Source organism: Myotis daubentonii, chromosome 9 (assembly GCF_963259705.1).
Source record: "Myotis daubentonii chromosome 9, mMyoDau2.1, whole genome shotgun sequence".
Lineage (NCBI taxonomy): Eukaryota > Metazoa > Chordata > Mammalia > Chiroptera > Vespertilionidae > Myotis > Myotis daubentonii.
This window is the reverse complement of record NC_081848.1, coordinates 28,359,651-28,375,443: the sequence shown is the minus strand read 5'-3', so window position 1 is coordinate 28,375,443 and position 15,793 is coordinate 28,359,651. Positions and strand designations below refer to the sequence as shown.

At 42.7% G+C, this 15,793-nt stretch overlaps 1 protein-coding gene across 1 annotated transcript; it reads right to left on the bottom strand.

Annotated features, from left to right (window-relative positions):
• Positions 1-11,223: 11,223 nt before the first annotated feature.
• On the bottom strand, positions 11,224-12,743 carry LOC132240686 (ATP-dependent RNA helicase DDX39A-like). Its single transcript, XM_059708183.1, has one exon. It carries the CDS (start codon positions 12,520-12,522, stop codon positions 11,236-11,238), a length of 1,287 nt encoding a protein of 428 aa, XP_059564166.1. The 5' UTR covers positions 12,523-12,743; the 3' UTR covers positions 11,224-11,235.
• Positions 12,744-15,793: the final 3,050 nt, after the last annotated feature.

Sequence of the window (15,793 nt, the reverse complement as noted above, 5' to 3'; positions counted from 1 at the left end):
GATCCTGCCTGTTGTAAGCCTCCTTTGATTTTCCAGAAGCCGCAGCCACTGTTGCTGCCATTGAGCACCTGGTAGACAGCACAATCTGTGGAGTTTTCGTCTGCTGTCAGGGGAAGTCTGCATCTCCGCCCAAGATTTTTAGTTTTATTATTTTCCTTAAAGAAATCATTTTTCCAAATGTATCTTTATTGATTTCAGAGAGGAAGGGGTAGGGAGAGAGGGAGAAACATCAGCGATGAGAGTGAATCTTCCATAAGCTGATTCCTGCATGCACCCTACTGGCGATCAAACCCACAACCAAGGCATCTACTCTGACCACCAATGGATCCTTGACCTCCTGGGTCATAGACTGACACACACCGACTGAGCAGCACTGGCCAGGCTGAGCATATTTTCTTCCATAGATTTTAGAGCGAGTGCAAAGGAGGGAAGGAAAGACTGAGACTCTGAGAAAGAGAAAGAGAAAGAGATGCAAGGCCCAGACAGATGCATTGCACGGGATGGAAACTGCAGCCCAGATATGCAGCCTGGAGTGGAGTCAAACCCCTGACCCTTCAGGTGTGAGCCAAAGCTCTAAACACTGAGACACTGACCAATGTGAGATAAGTCCTACATTGGGCCATAAACATTTAAATTTAGACAAATGCTCAAATGTCTGTCTTTAAGGATTTGCTTGTTCTGCAGATGGTGTGGTCATCTCTGCACTTTACTAGATGTGACAACCCAAACTGCTCGTGTTGTTGTAGCTCACAATAAAGTAACATCTTAAAAGACCAACTTTTGCCTCAGGACTTCATTTGCAAGGTGTCCACATGATTTCTTTTTCTTTCTGCAGTGACTCTCACTTTGCAGCCGGGAAGAACTAATAGACTTGTCTTCCTACCTGGAGCTTTGATCAGCCTTTGTGTGGGATGTGGTCCCAAAGGTGCAAATGTCTCTCCCAGATCTGAGTGTTTTCATGACTGGGGTGCTGAGACTTCTACCTCTGGGAGACAAGACTGGGAGATACAAGTGGGAGACATTGGAATCGGGCTGCTGGAGTCTGTAGTGATGATTGGAAAGAGAGGAATAGGAGTGTCCAGAAGGGCCTCTTCTTGGCTATGCTAAAACCACATCCACTACAATGTCTGTGCCACCTCCTCACTTTTACTGCAATATGTGCCCTAACCTATTGGCTGAGTAGGGCCATTCCTGGATTATGAAGGTGAAAGCGTGACCTTTATAAAAGTAGCTCAAAGTTCCTTACATGTAAAATTTCTTCCTGCTCCTTCCCTCTCCATCTCAGGCCTAACTCTTGCTTTATTCACTTTTGACTAGAAATAGATTAGGAATCATTCTACATGCTGGGGAACACCAGTATCTAAGAAAGACATTTTCCTAATACACTATCAATTATGACAAATATGTTACCGTTTTTTGTTTTTAGTTTCATTTTATGTCATGAAAATCCATTTACTATATTATTAAATATGATGATAACATTCAAAACATAAGTATTGGTTTGTGCTTTACTCAGTTTGGGAAAATCTGCACACATGATGCATGGCATAGGATATGTTCTCTGGATTTTGCTCTATTTCTCAACTGTCATCAGGAAGTATAATAATAGATGACAGGGGTGTCTGAAAAAGTACAATTAAGCACAAGAAGTTGGCTGATTTCATGTAGCATAATATTCTTCAGGTCCATTCATGCTTCCCCAGAGTTTCAGAAACCCCTCTTTTCAGCTGTGTATTATTTCATTTTGTAAATGTCCCACAGCTTTTTTTTTTTTTTAATCCATTTGCCTACTGATGGCCACTTGTGCTGTTTCCAAATCTTAGTTATTGGGCAACAGAAATGAAGGAGAAAATAGACAAATGGAACTAGGTCAAAATAAAAAGCTTCTGCACAGCAAAAGAATCACGATCAAAATGAAAAAGGACCCCTCCGTATGGGAGAAAATATTTGCCAATGTTACCTCTGATAGAGGGTTAATATCCAAATTGTATAAAGTCCTCATATAAGACGACAAAAGGAAGAGAAACAATCCAACAGGAATGGGCTCAAGGACCGATTAGACATCTCTTCAGTGGAATGACCAAGTTGTCGTACAATCATAGAGTGGAAAAATAATAAAAACAAGTGCTACACACAGAGGAGTGCATAAATCTAGCCAAAATACTTTTCTTTTATTCTTTAATTTTAAATATATATTTTATTGATTTCAGAGAGGAAAGGAGAGGGAGAGAGAGATAGAAACATCAATGATGAGAGGGTAGTATTGATTGGCTGCCTCCTACTAGTAATGCCTCTGACTGAGGATCGAACCTGCACCCTGGGTATGTGCCATGCCTGGGAATTGAACTGTGTCCTGCTGGTTTATAGGTCGACACTCAACCACTAAGTCACTCTGGCTGGGCTCACCAACATACTTTTAAACAATAAAAGTGCACATCAAAGGTGTATACAATGTGATTTTATTCATATTAATTTAAAGAAATGATCATTAGAAACAGGGCATATTAATCACCAGCATATGATTACCTTTTTGGGAGAGGGAGTTAGACTTGGGACAGGGTAGGCAATCCTGGGATCTAGAGGTATGAGTTTGTTACATTTATGTTATGAAATAAAACATTCTTTTGACAATTTCTTCATCATTTTCCATAATATTAAGAAACCTCTGGACAGGAAAGCTATATTTTTGGGTCAGTATCATGGAACTGTATCCTTTCACTGTGTTCTCAAATATTATTTCATTTATGGTTTCCTGCCTTATGGATTCCAGGGACCTCTAAGAGCATTATTTCCCCAGTTTGATACATATAGAGACACAAAATTGTGTCTAGTGGAAGTGAAGTTTCGCCATGGAGGCAGAGAGCATGTTCCACATGTTGAGTGTGTGTTGCAGAACCTGCTTCGTGCCAGTCAGGGGGACCCTAAAGGTGAAGCTGAGATCTTGATATTTGGGCGGCCTTCTTACTAAAAGGATGTGTCCAAGGTGACCCTGAACTTGGCTTACTAACACAGCCAACTCAGGGTGCAAATCTGAGAGAACAATGCTGTCCAGGAGACAGAGGCCCAGAGCTCCCCTGGCTGCTGTCTGGGAGGCAGCAACCAGAGAGCTCCCAGACACTACCCAGGCCAGGTTCCCTGGTCATGAAGGTATTTATGGGCCCTGGGGCGAAAACCAGGCAAGGTTCAAGTGGAAACCCCTATCTAGAGCCCTATTGTTCTCGGTCCTGCTTCTGCAGCACAAACTGGGAAAGGATGGTGTGGGTTGTTCTGGTTTCCCCTCCTGAATTCTATCCCTACCAGGATCAGCAAGTTGCGATCTGGTAGTGATTTTGAGGTGTTCTTCCAAAGACTCAGAGTTGCTTTAGGCAAAGTGCAGTGTACTAAAAAGTGGGTAAGTCTGTCCATAAGTACTTCAGCATCATTTAGAATATATTTTAGCGAAACAAATCATTCTGAATCAAGAGAAGTGACTGAAGCACTAGAGAAGGAGAGGAATTTAAAGGAGAAGGCATAGTTGAGATGGTTCTGCTACTGGGGACAGTTCCTGCATCTGGTGTCCTGAGCCTTGTCACTTGAACTTCCATGTACTCCCTTAAATATATTTCCCATTTCATCTTGTGGTGTTTCTTTCACCCAGTTATTTAAGCTGGAAATGTAGGAATTGTCTTTGATTCCTCTCAACCCATTGTCATTCAAAACCAATCTCATATCAAGATCTGCAAATATATGTATTTTTATTTGATTATCTCTGCAATTAGTAAACATGAAAGTTATAATAAAAAATGGTATAATCTAAGTCTTAGTTTTTTATTTTTATGGTCATGATAATGACAATTTTATAGCTTTTACTTTTGTGAAAGTAACACAGGTATATACTTCATATAATGTCACATATTCCTAAAACAACTGATAACGGAAAACCGTGGGCCCCCTGTTTGAGGGAAGCATGCAGGAGGTGGTGTGGAGAAATGTTTTAAAGACCTGAAATTGTGCCACTATGCTTGTACGATCCACTGTTTCATCCTGCATTGTGGATGTGAGCTGCACCCACCCGCCAGGCCTCCAGCCTGTGACGCATTGATGGTCAAGGACCAATGGCTGACAGCCACCAAGGACAGGGTTCAGTCCTGGAGGCATTTTTGCAGCTGGGTTATCATTGGCTGGTTTCTTTGGGCAGCCCCTCTGTGTGAATTGCTTTCTGCACAGTTTCACCCTTCCAGGTTCCACAACCCAAAGCTCTGGACACAGAGCCCAGCAGTATTCAGTGGTCATGTAAAAAGTACAATAAAATTTGAAATGCGTGCGATGCAAAAATTAAAGAAAAATGTGGGTCCCCTGTCCCACTTGACCCACCTTTGATTCTGTTAAGCAGACTAAACTGCTTTCAACTGATCAGTTTTATGTATCACCCATTTACCTCTTAGTAGGAAAGATAGGCATTCGGTTTTTCATATGCATTTTTTTAGTTTTCTAGTTGCCACATAATAAAAACACTTAAATTAATTTTTAATCATATGTTAATCCAATACATCCAAAACATAATCATTTCAGCATATATTATTTTATTTCTTTTCCTACTGTTTTTGAAATTCTGCATCCATTGTACCCCTACAACACAGCTCAATTCAGACTACTCACATTTCAAGTGCTCAAGATCTGCATGTGACCACCCAACTAGACAAAACCAAGTTAGACAAACCACCCATCCACATGGGGGACACCTTGTTTTGAAATCCTTAGCTGACAGAAAAATTTCAAGTGTTCTGAGTAAGAAACCCACATTCTCTAAATTCCACAGAAGGCCAATATATATGGTCTTAGGGTAATAGTTTTGGAGGAAACTTGGTCAAAGTTAGCCAGCCTGGTTGCTTTACAGAGCATGATTCACTGGAGGATGTAACTTGGCATTCTAATAACCCCCAGTGAGGGACTTTATTTTCTGGAAAATGTGAGGGACTGAATTTTATTCCTTGGTTCTTCTGTAGAATTTCCAAAGACTAGATAATTTTCTTAACCTTTTCAACTACACTCTCAACCAGAATGAGGTTAAGGTAGGAGCAAACAGGAGTTTCTCATTATGATGAGTTTTACATAATTGTTTACTCTGTTTAAAATGGAAACAACAGGTACCTGGGGGTGATAGATAATGACTGAGACTAGTTGGTTTGAGGCCATTGCTTGATCTTACATACTTTATACCCACATAAGGTATGTATGACATTCAATGACCCTTCACTCTAAACCTAAAATATCTGAACTACAATAGGTCTTTTGCATGGATTCTTCTTCAAATAGACTTTTAAGAACAATTTTATGTTCACAGCAAATTTGGGGGGAAAATAGAGGTTTCCTATATACCCACTGCCCACCCTGTTCTGAATATCCCCCATCAGAGTGGTATACTTATTACAATTGATGAACCTACAATGACATATCTTTATCACCCAATGTCCCACAGATAAACCCATAGTTTACCTTAGGGTTCACACTTGGTGATGTACATTCTACTGTATTGGTTTATACAGTTTATACTGAAATGTAATCACTATAATAGTATCATATATATATGAAGCCAGTGACCATAGCTACTAGAAATACTGGTCGCTATGACGCCCATTGTGGCCAGTGAACCTGCCTGATCAAGGGTGGGGCTGGTGGGCTAACCTCTTGCAGCCCCTTCCAATGGGCCCCCACCACCTCGATAGCCTGCAGCCCTGCCCCTGATTCTCCCCCACCTCAATAGTTGCGGGGCCCACCAGCCAATCGCCCCCAGCCCCTCCCCCCAGCCAGCCCTATGGCTCTGATCAGGCTCCATTTGGGGCTACCAACCAACCTCCCACCATCTCCTACTCCAGAAAGGCCCAGCCCTGATCTGTTCTGATAGGGGCCGGGTCTGCCAGACCCCACAGATGCACGAATTTGAGGACTGGGCTTCTAGTACAGAATAAATTCATTATCCTAAAAACTTCTCTGCTGCCCTTGAATTCATTATTTGATTATAAATCTTTTTATAGTGGAGAATATTTTCCTATAAGGCAATTAAAAATAAATATGTTCTTATATAAATGACAAACTCTGAGTTCTGTCAGAAAATTAAGTTGAAGTGGTTTATAAGCACTTGGTATGTATATATTTTATTTTAAAGAACTGGTGTTTTTTGTGAACATTTTTTTAAGTTAGAAACATTTCACAAAACGAGAAGAATTTGAATGACTTTGACGACATATTTACTACTCAATAGCAGTACAGTCTATGGGTGCTGAGTTATTGGTCTGAAACTGTAACCATTGTGGGTCATGGGACCAGTGTCCTGAAGCATAAATTAGTTGTAATGACTTAGAAAAAGTCTGAAATCACAGAGCACAATGATTTCATAGATCAAAAGTTTGCAGTGGGCTGATGCGCTTCCCTAAAGATTATTTAAACTTCCTATAACTATGAAAAACAAGAAGCAATCAAAACATTTTTGAAGACATGGATCAGACTGAGCAGTATGTATTTGGTATAGGGTCCTTTCAACTCTGGGTCAATATATTACGGAGATTAACCCTTTCTGTGACTTGATCCTCACAAGCTCCTAATTTATTCTTGTTCAATAATCCTCTTGACTCTGCATCTAAGCTTGCAATCTTATTGTCTTAATCTTATTATTATGACAGTTTTTGCTTCTTTTTTTTATTGCTTAAAGTATTACAAAGGGTATTACATATGTGTCCATTTTCCCCCCCGCCCTAGACAATCCCCTAGCCTCCCCTATCCCCCGGTGTCTTATGTCCATTGGTTATGCTTCTATGCATGCATACAAGTCCTTTGGTTGATCTCTTACCCCCCTACCTCCTGCACCCCCACCCTCCCCGGCCTTCCCGCTGCAGTTTGACAATCTGTTTGAGGCAGCTCTGCCTCTGTATCTATTATTGTTCAAAAGTTTATAATGGTCTCTATTGTCCATGAATGAGTGAGATCATGTGGTATTTTTCCTTCATTGACTGGCTTATTTCACTCAGCATAATGCTCTCCAGTTCCATCCATGCCGTTGCAAATGGTAAGAGTTCCTTCCTTTTTAGAGCAGCATAGTATTCCATCGTGTAGATGTACCACAGTTTTCTAATCCATTCATCTACTGATGGGCAGTTTTTGCTCCTCTTGATAATATATTTAATTCTATCTTACCAGAATGGTTGTGACTAAATTTCAAGGGTATGTTAACAGTATGCATTTTCATTTTATACTTCTTTGTGGCTTGGCTTTATGTTCTTATTCCTGTTGTTTTTATCTCCTCACAGTGAGAAGGTTGGGCAGCTGTGAGGAGCACACTGCACTGGACTGTGTATTTCTGAATAAAGAAATTTTGCTTTCCTCATTTTCTATCTGCCAGGGGAGGTCTGGGGCCACCATGAGCCTGTGAGTCCTACATTCTCTGCAAGAACTCTACCTCTGGACTCTTGCACTCCATCTGCTGTGAGAAATGAGTTCAATATTCTTTTTTTTTTTAATATATTTTATTGATTTTTTACAGAGAGGAAGGGAGAGAGAGATAGAGAGTTAGAAACATCGATGGGAGAGAAACATCAATCAGCCGCCTCCTGCACATCTCCCACTGGGGATGTGCCCGCAACCCAGGTACCTGCCCTTGACCGGAATCGAACCTGGGACCCTTCAGTCCGCAGGCCGACGCTCTATCCACTGAGCCAAACCAGTTTCGGCAAGTTCAACATTCTTAATGTGAGAGTGGGCAGAATCATGTAGCAGGCAATATTTATACATGTATATTGAACTCTGACATCTCTATAAGACTTTCTTACTAATTTCAAGTAAAATTATATTTCCTAAGGTTAGCTATTTCATTTGAAGAGGGCCTCCTCTGAATAAATGTTTTATAATTTGGAGCACTGCTGATCCAAGTAGTGTCTGCATCTGTTCTTGGCAAAATCTAAATTCCTTCCTATTGTTCCAGGTTCAAGTGAATCTTCTATTTCACTTTCAGGGTTGATGGATGTATGAGTGAATATATGAGTGAAGAGATAGATAGATAGATAGATAGATAGATAGATAGATAGATAGATAGATAGAAAGAAAGAAAGAAAGAAATACAAAGATACCTGGATAGCCCTGGCTGCTGTCCTCGGTGGTTAGAGCATTGGCCTTCACTCCAAAGGGTCTTGAGTTCAATTCCTGATCAAGAGCACCTACCCGGGTAGCAGGTTTGATCCCTTCCCCAAGTTGAGGTGTGTTTGGGAGTCAACCAACTGAATTGTCTCTCACATAGGTTTCTCTCTCTCTAAAAATCAATGGGAAAAAAATATACTCGGATGAGGATTAACAAAATAAAAATAAGATACATAGATAGATACATAGAAAGAAATAGTCGTGTAAATATGCACTATTTGGGGGATGGTGGGAGTCACAAGCATTCAGACCATGGCACTCATCTTCACTTCACTGTGCTTTATTGTCCTAAATGATTTACATTTTTTAGAAAAATGGGCCCTAGCCAGTTTGGCCCAGTGGATAGAGCATCAGCCTTCAGACCAAAGTGTCCCGAGTTTGATTCCGGTCAAGGGCATGTACCTTGGTTGCAGGCCCAGACCTGGTCACTGCTCCTGCAGAAGGCAACCAATCGATGTGTTTCTCTCACATCGATGTTTCTCTCTGTATTTTCCTCTCTCTTCCACTCTTTCTAAAAGTCAATGGAAAAAATATCCTCGGTGAGAATTAACAAGAAAAAAAATGGAATAAAGATAGAATTTGAAAACTTTCCTAGAATTAGCCATTTGGAAAAAATAATTGTGATAAAGCAATGCTTATTTAAGAAATTAAATCCAGTCATATTCCTTTCAAATCCCATAAAACCTTGCCACATAATAATATCCGCCCCCGAAAAATCAATGTTTATAGGCATAATTAAAATAAATACATTTATTTATTACTCAGAATGAATCCTTCCTATGAACTGCATGTAGCTCTGTGCTGTGACTTTAAAACTGCTTCCCGCCATTCCCAAGAATGACCTGAGTTTTCTGGGCTAATGCTCAAGGTGTAAAGGGAAGAGACATTGGTTGGAGACTCAGAGATGAGTCTTCATCAAAGGAATGGACATATATGAGTCAGGTAAGTGCACTGAACCTAACCTGTAGAATCTGTAAAATTATGATTCCCAAACTATTAATTATTTTTCTAAATCTAATGATAGAAATTGGGTGTTACAATTTGCATTTTAAGGCTTTGAGATTGTTCCTATATGTAATCCTTAAAAGGCCAGGCCATACTGAATTTTCAGCATTGTAAGACAGGCTGCTGTTATGAGAAGGCCAAATCGTTTTAGGGTTGTTTTCTTTTAATATGCTTTTACTGATGTTTAGAGAGAGAGGATGGGAGAGGGCTAGAGAGATAGAAACATGGGAAAGAGAGGGACATCCTCTCTCGGCTGACTGCCTCTTGAATGTCCCCTACTGGGGATCTTCAGAACCTAGATACGTGCCCTGACTGGGTTGGGAATGGAACCGGCAACCTCTTGGTTGCTGGGTTGATGCTCAACCGTTGAGCCACACCAGCCCGCCAGGCTAAAGAGTTTCAACAAACAGATTCATGAGTCGCCAGCCTGCTCTGTGCCTGTGCCTTTTGCCGTGTCACTTTGCTGTTCCTCCCATCAGGAAGCAGAGTATACCTTCCAACCCCTTGATTCTGAGTGTGGCCATCGGATTTGTTTTAGCCGATGGGATAATCATGGATGTGATGCATGAGGAGGCTTGAAAATCTGGGCTTGCTCTGTTGTGCTTCTGCCCTCACAAGGAGGATGGGTCCAGCTAGCCCACTGTCCAAGGAGGAGGAGGAGGAGGGTCACCCAGAGCAGAGCCCAGTCACCCGGCCAGCCCAGCCTAAACCAGCTGCCTCAAAGCCCAATCCCCAGACATATGAGTAAGCCCAGTCAAGATCACATGTTGGCCAACCTAGCCGACGCCTTCAGGCACCTGAGAAATAAATGTGCAGTGTTGTGTGACACACAGCAACTCTGTGACACTAGCTAACTGCCACAGTTCAGTGAAAAATTTGAAGAAAAGAGTGAATTTGGCTTCTTGGAAAATGTTAATTCTCCTAGATATTAAGAGAGTTATTTATTGAACCAAATAATGGAAAGGTGCCTTACCCCCAATATATAAGCTACATATCCATTGGAGCTCATTTTTTAACATTATAAAAGTGACATTGGTGAAATAGAATACTCCTAAAATGAATGAAAATCTTTTTTTTTACTACAGTGCTGCATATCTGTGTGAAAGTATATATTTGTGCAACAAGGGGCAGGCAGAGAATAATTACCATCTGACAGTGCTTCATCTGTGGGTTCTACACTGTATCAAAACTAGTCTTGCTTTATTCATTTATTTAACTTGTAGCTCAAAGGAATAATATGCATATTATATACAGTTCCACTGATTATACAGACATCAAACTTACTTTTTTAATCCACAGATCCTAGTCACATGCTCTTTTACGTATTTTAAGGAAGACTCGCTAACCATCTATTGTAGTTATCTAAGCATAGTTGGAAGCATAAAAAAAAAAAACTGGTTAAAATTAAATTTCTACAAATGGGAAGTAAATTTGGTAGTAAATTGTGTAAGAAATGGTCTCATTGGTTCTCCAGTTTGAAAATTGAAAGAAAATAGTAGGATTAAAATTTTATTTTTTCATATTTTAACCTAATTCTGATTATAACTGCAGCATGCTAATTCTTAGAATGAATCCGAACAGAATCCAATTTTCTTTGGTATTTTTGTTTAACTATATTTTCTGACAAAATTAAGAGATGTTAAATGCAGCGTGGTATCCTAAATTGGATCCAGGAACACCAAAGTGCGTTATAACAAAAAATTGGTGAAATCTGAATAAAATTTGCAGCTTAGTTAATAATAATATGCAGACGTCTTAGTTTTAACAAATGTTCCATGTGAATGGAACATTAGGGAAAACTGGTGAGGGGTAGACAAGAATTCTCTGTGTAATAGTTGGAATGTTTCTATAAATCTAGCATTCTATACATATTGAATGACTTGAAAAATGGGGGAAAGAAGCAAAATACAAGCCCATATCGTTATTTATTTTTCCACAATACAAATTTATTGTTGCAGAAATGCACAGTGTTTGAAGAGAAAAAGAAAGCCCCACGGTCGCCTAGAAAGAGGACTTGAAGCAGCAGGTGGGAAGCAGGGTGGCTCGGGGATGTCAGGTGTGTGGTTACGGGCTCTGCTCCATGTATGTGGAGATGTCCATTTCTTCAGGAAACTCCGCCACATTGACTTCAAACCTACCCTGAACATCAGTGAGGATTTTGGCATCATTGTCATGAGACACAAAAGTGATAGCCAGGCCTTTGGTGCCAAAGCGCCCGGCCCGGGCCACCCGGTGGAGGTAGGTGTCCGAGTCGTCAGGCATGTCATAATTGAAGACGATGTTGACTCGCTCAATGTCCATCCCTCGGCCAAACAGATTGGTGGCCACCAGGATCCGCTGCTGAAAGTCCTTGAACTGCTGATAGCGTGCTAGGCGCTCCTCCTGGGCCATGGCCCTGTGGATGGCGATGGCCGGGAAGCTCTGTTCCACAAGTAGCTGGGCCAGGGCCATGCAGCGCTGCACCGACCTCACGAAGATCACCACCTGGTTAAACTCTAGCACGTCCAGGAGGTCGACGAGTTTACGGTTCTTGTCGCTGTCTTTGAGCTTGACATAGTACTGCTGCAGCCCATGCAGCGTGAGCTTGGTGTCGTCGTCCACCAACACCTCCATGGGATCTTGCATGAACTTCCTGCAGACGGGCCGGACCTCCTTGCTCAGCGTGGCACTGAACATCATGCACTGCTTCTCGTGTGGCGTCAGGCGAAAGATCTCCTGTACATCCCGCCGCATGTCCAGCTGCTCCAGCATCTTGTCACACTCGTCCAGCACGAAGTGCTTCACGTTTCTCAGGTTGAGGCTCCTGTTGCGCACGAGTGCCAAGAGGCGGCCTGGGGTCCCCACCACGACATGGGGACAGCTCTTCTTCAGCACCTCTTCGTCCTTCTTGATGGAAAGACCCCCGAAGAACACGGACACCTTGACACTGGGCATGTACTTGGAGAAGCGCTCATACTCCTTCCTGATCTGAAAGGCCAGCTCCCGAGTGTGGCACATGACCAGGACGGCCACCTGTCCGTTGACGGGCTCGATCTGCTGTAGGGTGGCCAGCACGAAGACTGCAGTCTTGCCCATTCCAGACTTGGCCTGGCACAGGACATCCATGCCCAGGATGGCTTGGGGAATACACTGGTGCTGAACCTCAGATGGATGCTCAAAGCCACAGTCCCCTATGGCCCTCAGGAGCTCAGGCTTCAGCAGAAAGTCCCGGAAGCCAGAGCTGTGGATGGAAACGTAGGACCCCTTGACATCTTTCTTGGGGGGTACTGGGGTGCTCTCTGGAGGAGCCTGGGGCTCTTCATCTTCCTCATAATCCAGAAGCACGTTTTCCACATCCTGTTCCGCCATCATACTGCTTCCCCTTTCGCCTCCGCGCGCCCCGAGAGTCGACACGAGCTAGAGCGCTTCCTGCCTCCTGCGTTGGATCACAAGCCCCTATTTTTAACTATTAGCTGCAGAAAACATAAAATTTCATTCCAGTAAACACAATCAGAATAAATGAAAGGAAAAAAGTAATTATAAAAACTACACATATTGTTCCTTGAAAATGTAAGTAGTATAAGCTGCTAAGCATTCTTTTGACTATGCTAACTCTTCATTTCACAATCATAAGTATACAGAAAGCTTTGAACAAACACCCCATATTTCAATAACTAAAGTTTTTAAAGTTGCAAATGAATTTCCTCCTGGTTCATTATTCTAACATAGCCGAAATAAAGAGGGTAATGTATCTGAACTGTTACTCTGTTTTGTTTTTATATCCATAATAGAGAAAACAGTCTCACAAAGATAAATTGATGCAAATGAAAGAAGAGTTTTGGGATTTTTTTTCAATTACAGTTGAAATACAATATTTGGAAGATGAATATCTAAAGTCATTTCAGCAAGCTACGAATATTCGTTTTTAACTTTTATCTAAAATGAAACAAGTAATATATTTTCACTATTCATTTTCAATCTTTCATCAGTTGCCAATTCCAACAATTATTCTTTAATGTTACCTTTAAAATTAAATCAAATTTGATGAAAGCAACGAATTCAAGATTCTATCCATTGCTAGTGTCACAATCAAACTAATTTTCAAATATTACAAGGTGCAAGGTGGTCCTACTGCACATGACTAGAACAGTTCACACCACATGGGACTCACTATGAATTATGAAGGCAAAAATCATATCTTACAATGGTACCTGTATGGTTGGTTCGTCAGTTGGTGCAGGCCCTCTTCCAATTGTAGACTTCTGACCTCTGGTATTCTCACTTGGGGAATGTGGCAGGCAGCTCTCTCAGGCCTCCTTTATACGGGCACAAATCTCATCATGAGGGCTCCACCCTCATGACCTAACCCAATCCCAAAGCTCCAGCTCCTAATCCCATTGGCTGGGGCAATAGGATTTTGATTTATGAATTTTTTTTTCAGATAATCAGCATAGTTGGTTCTCTCTTTATTGTCCTGTTACATTTGTATTTATACCAGTTGATTTTAATCCTATCCATTCTATTTCAAAGGTTAGGGTGTTTCTTATCTCCATTCCAAGGTTACTCTATTGTTCTGTTAAGCTACAAGGAGGTAACTGAAGGAGATTATCCTAAGTAAAGATTATGTAGCTTAAGCATGATTGTTAGTAGTTAAAGTGATTAACTACCCGCCTGGCACTTAGTTAAGGGGTTTTATGGATTTACTAGAGGCCGGTGCACAAAAATTTGTGCAGTCGGGGGGAAGGGGGACGGTCCCTCAGACCGGCCTGTGCCCTCTCGCAGTCTGGGACCCCTAGGGAGATAACAACCTGCTGGCTTAGGCCTGCACCTGGGTGGCAGAGGGCAGGCCCAATCCCTAGGTGCAGCCACTGGTCAGGCTCAGAGCAGGGCCGATTGGGGAGTTGGGGCGCTGCCCCATCATGCACAGAGCAGGGCAGATTGGGAGGTTGTGATGCCACCCTCAGTCACGCTCAGGGTAGGGCCAATTGGGAGGTTGGGTCACCATCCCCTGTCACACTCAAGGCAGGTTCGATGGGGAGGTTTCAGCACCACTCCCTGTCACGCACAGAGCAGGGCCAATCAGGGGGTTTGGGCGCTGCCCCCGTCACACACAGAGCAGGGCCCATCAGGGGGTTGGGGCGCTGCCACTCTCACACTTAGGGCAGGGCCGATGGGGAGGTAATGGCTCTACCCTGTCACACACAGAGCAGGGCCCATGGGGGTGGCGTTGGGGAGCTCCCCCCTATCAGGCACAGAGCAGGGCTGCTCAGGGGGTTGGGGCACCGCCCCCTGTCACACACAGAGCCTCAGGGCGATCAGGGGGTTTGGGCGCTGGCCCCTGTCACACTGATCCTGGTGCCGGGAGGCATATTAACCTTTTACTATACAGGGTAGAGGCCTGGTGCATGGGAGGGGCCGGCTGGTTTGCCCTGAAGGGGTGCCTGGGCCAGTCTGGGAGAGGGGCTGAGGGCTGTTTTCAGGCTGGGAGTGACTAAAGTTCCCAACCGCTCCTTTTATTCTTTTTTTTTAATTATTATTCTGGGCCAGCTTTACCTTGAGGCTTGGCTCCAGCTCTTAGGCCTCCACGGCTGAAAGTAGGTTTCTGGCCTTTGCTTACAATGTTGTGAAAATGCTGGCTGAAGTCCGGGGGTATTTGTTACAATGTTTCTTAAACTGCCCGCTCAGAGGCCTGCAGCCACAGGCAGGGAACGTTGGTTTCCTCCAACGATCCTCTATCACTGAGGCAAGCAAGCCTCATGTTATTTCAAGCTGCCTGGCTGCCCGCCGCCATCTTGGCTGACAGTTAATTTGCATATCTCGCTGATTAGCCAATGAAAAGGGTAGCGGTCATATGCAAATTACCATGTTTCTCTTTTATTAGTGTAGATTCCCTTCCTTAGTCCTGTTCATCCCTAACTGCAGGGAAAAAAATCCCCACCTAGGGAAACAACCTTTCTCGGGGAGGTGGTCCTGTTTAAAACACATAGCACTAAGAGGGGGAGCAAACATGTGCCATATACGCCAGGTCCCTTGAAACATAAGCTGTGCAGATATTTCTTCCCTGCAGCGACTGAGTCAAGCAGCACAGGTAGACCGGCTTCCGGCAAATTCCCTCTTTTTTATTTTTTAAATGACAGCGTGTGTAAATCAGCGGCCACCTCTTGGATTGGGTTGTTTAAGACTCAGAAGAAGACTTGTTTGTGACTTAGCCAACTGGTCAGTCCAAGGCTTAACTCTATATCGGCTCCTCACATCACACCCTTCTTTTATTTATTTTTTTATTATTTTTTTAAAATACATTTTATTGATTTCTTACAGAGAGGAAGGGAGAGAGAAAGAGAGTGAGAAAGATCGATGAGAGAGAAACATTGATCAGCTACCTCCTTCACACCCCCTACTGGGGATGTGCCCACAACCAAGGTACATGCCCTTGACCGGAATTGAACCTGGGACCTTTCAGTCCACAGGCCGATGCTCTATCCACTGAGCCAAACCAGTCAGGGACCTTCACTATTTTTTAAGGTACTATAATGAAAGCTTTTAAGCATCAAGAACAAAAAGCTACCATAATGAAAGTAAAACTTAAGCATCAAGAACAGAACTCTGGCTATTAAAACAATAACAAGACAATACCAATGCAAAA